Below are 6,030 nucleotides of genomic sequence, written 5' to 3'. Positions count from 1 at the left end.
ACGGTCGTCAAGAACGTCAAGAATACCTATACAACCCTACCGGGTGGGGGAAACAATATGATGTCACTATACTAAACTAAAAGAAAAATCTTAAGTCGGCTACTCACCGATGTCAATTGGGCTACACACAGCCCTTCTCAAGAAGGAAATTATCAGCTATTTAAGAAATCTCCCATCTCATAGGAACACATTCATTCATTACCAGGTTCCACGAATCAATTCCACTTTAATGTCATCCTCCCACCTACACTTACTCTCCTATATGTCTCTTCCCTTTAGGTTTCCAGTCAAAATTTTGTACACCTCTCTCATTTCATGATATACCTCACCAACATCATATTTCTTATTATGATCACTCCCATAGCATATAGTGAAAAGTACAAATAACGAAAACTCCTCATTGTATTGTATTGTATTGTATTTATTGGTCCACCATAGATCCATAAGAAATTACAATTTCAGCGGATGTAGTTATCATCAATAAATATATACAGTCAGCCTTACAAAAATTGTACTTATGCAATACACGACAGAAAAATATAAGAGATCAGCTGTGCAACAGGGCACATTGTCTAACAAAAATTTCACAACTATGCAAAGTAACATGTTATAATTAATGCAGGAAAAAGTCAAACATAAAAGGCAAAAGATCATATATACATAATATTTCATACAGACCAAAAAGATTACAAAACCGTTAAAAATTAGTATCATAAAATTTCTTGAAATTATAAAAACAATGAGAAACCAGATATTTTTTTAAGATTCTCTTAAATTTTTTAGGTGACCCATTGTGTACTGTTTGTCAGTTTCCCCTTTCTTCCTCTTCCACAAGTTCCAAATTGACTTTTCACAGACTGAGAAAAGATACTGGTACAAGCTAAGCAGTGAGGCCAGCATGCTGGGATCATTCACTGATGTGAATCTGAAGTACCAGCATCTCAATGTAAATTCTTTGTAAGATCAATAACAAACATATCCTAATACTGAAAACTTGGCAGCCCCACCGATTACAATGAATACTAAATTGAAAGAAACATGTGTAATCAATAAATCATAATATACACGCCTTCATACAATTCAATCTCATATGAATGTCCATGAAACATAACACAGTACAGCATTAATGCAAATATTAAAATTTGAGTGATGGTACATATTTATGAGTTTAAACACATGTTCAGTGAACACATTATATGTAGAAATACATATTGCACCATGATCATCCACCCTTCACACTACATTATCTGTCTCTTACAAAACATAGCAACCTAACACAGCACTAAGGGATGCCAACCATATCAGTTTCTGGTACAACACTAAACGCCAGAGTTCTTTTTACCACTTCATTTCCTTTTATACTCTCATATATGCAGCACAACTCTTACCAGCGGACATCTTAAGTGCATGATGTCACATGCTGCCAGCTTGCCTATAGCATTGCATCATACACTAAAGAGTTGAACTGAATTAGCCGTATGCCTTGCATTTATTGCCGTATTTCACTCATATTTACAAGGTTCCAGCATTAACCACATAGAAAACATCATTTCCATGGTTTTTCCAGTTCCTCTATTGTTCCGTGTTGATTCATTTATGTGGTAACATGTTGAATTGCCGTTGCCTAGAAATGTACTAATAATTACAAACTGTTACAGATTTCGTTACGTTACAAATTCTGTTATTAACCGTTTCATTCCATGTGTACCCACGTAAATTAACATTTTCAATGTTAAAAATTTTAGTCAAAAATACAAGTATAATAATGATTTTAACAATTAACACTAATATGGATTCCTATTAGGACAACTCAATAATGACTGACGTATCGCCTGATGATGATTCAAATATGGATTGAAACATGTAGCAGTCACTAAATAAAACCACTGTAACATGAGTGATATTAGATTGGTTTAATTTATGATTAATTGTCATGTTGACGGCCAAAAGAACCATATCATAGGATGCAAACAATAAAGACCCCCCTTTCCAACTGCATTATCATTTGGTTTGTAACATTCAGTATGATTTACTTTCCTTGTTGGTTTAAAAATGTCATTAAGTTTGAACAGAAGTAGTCATGTAACCATCTTCACACATATAACCCTGAAACTCCATACAAAAAACATACATGAAGGAAATTCAAACATGCCATCTCACTTTAGTGTTTTCACAGGCATGCTGTACATCTCTGCCTGTGGTGTTCATGCTAAGTTATAACACATCTGGCTGTCAGCTGAATTAAAAAATTCTGAAAGAATCTCATATGGCTCACACCATAAACAAATATAGCAGTTGATTCCAGCACATTTAACTAACTCTTAAATATAGGCAAAAAGTGTTCCTCAGCAACAGTATTTCAGGTTCGCACAGCAGTGACTACAAAGAGCTCAGTCTTCCAACATATAAGGACATGTGGTCATGGGAACTGATGGGTTGGCTTGCATGTTCCCTCTGTTACATAATTCCATGTTCTTTCACACACAGTTTGCTCTGCCTGCTGTCTGCTTCACGCTGATTTCTTGCTTGTCATAATCTTTAATCCTGAAGATGGAAGAAATGTTCCGCTGAAGATCAGTTACAGTATAAATACTAGCAAACAACATTCTTGAGGAACATCCAGTCAATTCTAACATAAATGTCATAATATGGAGCTTCCAATAAGATTTCAAGACATCAACAGCTTCTTTAAATCACTAAATAATTCTTCCATAGGTTTCTCTGTGTCATATTCCTTTGCTCTGAAGTGCTGTCTGTGACCATCAAGGGGCTTAGGCATGTCTGAGAGCTGACACGGTAGTGGAGGTGTGAAGAAATAAGGATGAATTAATGCCTGCAAGCAAAGGACAGAAGTGAATTACATCACCACACAATGAACACACAAACACTTTACAGACTTGCTGTTGTGGTATTCTCTCGATGTAACTGTAGCTGCGGTTGATGCAAGCGTGTCAGACGTCCACATCTTTATACTTTTGTCACTAGGAAGTGTGTGAAACGATGGGCATTGGAACTGCCATGGTGAATGCTGATTGGGTAGTGCTTGCTTCACTGTGGGAGGCTCCCACACCTACTTGCATTGTTTCCAGTCCTCCTCCTCCTCCTGGCTACAGGGTCCTTTTAAGTTTAACCTATACCTCCCTGTCCTAATCATCTTACCTTATTTCACACTAAGTAATGCATGTCAACAACCTCGACAGGTGAATTCCATGATCACAAGCCTTGTATAACTTCAANCTGCCATGGTGAATGCTGATTGGGTAGTGCTTGCTTCACTGTGGGAAGCTCCCACACCTACTTGCATCGTTTCCAGTCCTCCTCCTCCTGGTTGCAGGGTTCTTTTAAGTTTAACCTTTGCCTCCCTGTCCTAATCATCTTCTTACCTTATTTCACACTAAGTAATGCATGTCAACAACCTCAACAGGTGAAGTCCATGATCACAAGCTTTGTATAACTTCAAGAAACAGAGCCTGTCTTAAGCTGATAGTCATGCAGATGACCGAGAAATTCCACACCTTTGATGACACCAAACGTTCATCACCATGTTCACAAGATCCTGACAAAAGCCCATTCAGTGTATCAAATAAATCCAATCCACACTCTACTGTCCTATGTATTTATCTTACTGAATTTACAGTACCTTGATATTAATTGAGGTCTTTGATGTTTACACCATGTGAATGTGGGCAAGGCTGCCAACATTTCAGAGGTACATGCTGCATCTATATAATGTTAAGATTAAAATGACAGCAAAGAAGCATCTAAATCTACCAGTCACATCAAAAAATAACACTGAAAGGGTAATACACTTTCTTCATATCAATGAAACATACACCATACCTCCTTAGCTTTCAATCTTCTGTCAGCATTGTACACCAAAAACTTCCTTGTCAGATCTCTGGCTTCTGGTGTACAGTCTGGAAAAATTTGGTCCCAACTCATTCCTTGTGTTTCTGGAAATGTTATTTTGTTATAATCTGGTAACTCTGTCACTCCAGGCCATGTTTCTGTAGTCGGCGTGCCCAGTGTTCGTAACACAATTGCTAATTGCTCTATGTCAGTCTCTCCCTGCAAACAACAAACAGGATGTTGGAACACTGATCAGCACATGAATATTCACAAAATATTATAAATAAAAAACTGGTTATAGATTTTTGTTATTTTACAATGCTGTCAGTATTTAAACTATAAATACTGCACCTTATCATCATTTTTAATTAGAAAATACATGTGTCCCTCATTTTATGAACATCTGACTTATGAATTTTCACTATAATGAAACATGTTAGTTTGTACCTATTTTTCACTTAATGAATTTCATTTTCGCTACAGCAAACAACTAATGTTCATAAGTTTGTGATGTTTACATGTAAAGTAATAGGAATTTCATTTCTGACTTATGAATTTTCACCTCACAAAAAGTTTTTCTTGGAAGAAATTACTTTTGTGAATCAAGGGACACCTGTACAGGAACTGATCATTTACACAACGACTATATATGGATTGTTGTTACTTACATACAATACTCTCTTAATGCAAAATTTTCATCCTTCTGGTCATCATCATAATACATCATTCTTTTTTAACATAACTGCTATTGTTGCTCTACTCTGGTCGATGTCTGAATCATGTTTCTAATTTATATACAGGATTCATTACAATACACACAACAATTCTATTCAATAATTTATCCTATATACAGATATGGGCTCTAGAGAGCATGTATGACACATTCAAAATAAGATAAAAAATGTTTATATATATCCAAGTGTTTGATGTAATTTTGAGTACCATCATGTAATGATGTACTTTGCAGCTTGGGTCTTGTTACTGAGACATCAACCCATATTAACAGAAGTGAAAGAAGTAATAAACAAATTTAAGCCTACCGGGAACAGCGGAGAATTGGTCAAGAGCTCGCCTAGGATGCAGCCAACAGCCCATAGGTCAACAGCTTCTGTATAATATCTGGCTCCATACAATAATTCTGGAGCACGATACCATCTAGTGGCCACCTGATGAGAATATGGACGATCATGTTCTGCCGAAAACATCCGTCCAAGCCCCAGATCTGCTATCTTCAGCACTCCTTCCCTGCTTATTAGCAGGTTTGCTGGCTTCAAATCCTACATCAGTACCAAGCAACCATTAGTTACCTGGTTTTATAAAAACAAAATCTGCTAATTAAACACTTCAAAATGCAATATGTGTGAAATACATGAGCACTTTTGTAGTACGAATTGATGGACACATCAATAAATGTCAGAACTAAGAATTATTTACTGATGATAATTAAATTCTACTAATGTAACTACCAACATCAGAAATAGCTACATGATGGCCAGAGTGATGACAAGAGCAATGATAATGTCAATAATGGATTCAATACAATGAACATGTTACCTACACAGTTACTAAAACTAACACACAACCATGGTAACCTTTCTAGCAAATTCCCCCTACTGACATTTTCACATAACTTAGGGTTTACATATGGATTACAGCACTGATGCATTATAAATATCAATATTGTGGTGTATTTGCTCTATGCAGGAACTGTTGAGCCACAGAGACCTCAGGGCATGTGAGTAATGGGAGTAATGCGGATTGTATCAGTGCATTGCTAGGCGACAGCTCTCTGAATGCTTGGATTGTGCAACAGTAAGTAGGGCTCAAATGACCTCTGTATTTCCGCGAGTGACGTCACACACCCCCACCCAGCCTGTTATTACACAATGCTCACTAGGCTGACATCATGCAAAAGTGGTACCTATCACGTAACTAGCTCTCTATGGAGTCTGTGCCACAGCTGTTGCTATGCAATCACTCAGTAAACATGTTCCAACAATATAAGTTGTTTTCTGCATGGTCAGTGCGGAAGCTATATAATGACAGTTACAGAGAGAACAAATGTCAGTATTTTGGAGTATTCAAGAGTGTTTCAGTGTTTAAGTAACAGCAATGGGAAGTTCGTAGAAGATCTGTGAAGATTTAAAGGGTGATTGAAGACCTTAATTATGTGCAATATCT

At 36.7% G+C, this 6,030-nt stretch overlaps 1 protein-coding gene across 5 annotated transcripts in view; it reads right to left on the bottom strand.

Moving 5' to 3' along the window:
• Nucleotides 1-1,354: 1,354 nt before the first annotated feature.
• LOC111866750 (cyclin-dependent kinase 20) overlaps nt 1,355-6,030 on the bottom strand; it is a 113,626-nt gene continuing 108,950 nt past the window's right edge. For all 5 annotated transcript variants that reach the window (XM_033752388.1, XM_033752389.1, XM_023855983.2 and 2 more), the window contains 3 exons: nt 4,890-5,126; nt 3,841-4,068; nt 1,355-2,833 (listed from right to left, as the gene is read on the bottom strand). In XM_033752388.1, coding sequence (XP_033608279.1) covers nt 2,669-2,833; nt 3,841-4,068; nt 4,890-5,126 — 630 coding nt within the window. In that variant the 3' untranslated portion in view covers nt 1,355-2,668. The remainder of the gene's footprint in view (nt 2,834-3,840; nt 4,069-4,889; nt 5,127-6,030) is intronic.

Source organism: Cryptotermes secundus, unplaced genomic scaffold (genome assembly GCF_002891405.2).
Source record: "Cryptotermes secundus unplaced genomic scaffold, Csec_1.0 scaffold213, whole genome shotgun sequence".
NCBI classification, from domain to species: Eukaryota; Metazoa; Arthropoda; class Insecta; order Blattodea; family Kalotermitidae; genus Cryptotermes; species Cryptotermes secundus.
This window is presented reverse-complemented; position numbering and strand designations above follow the sequence as displayed.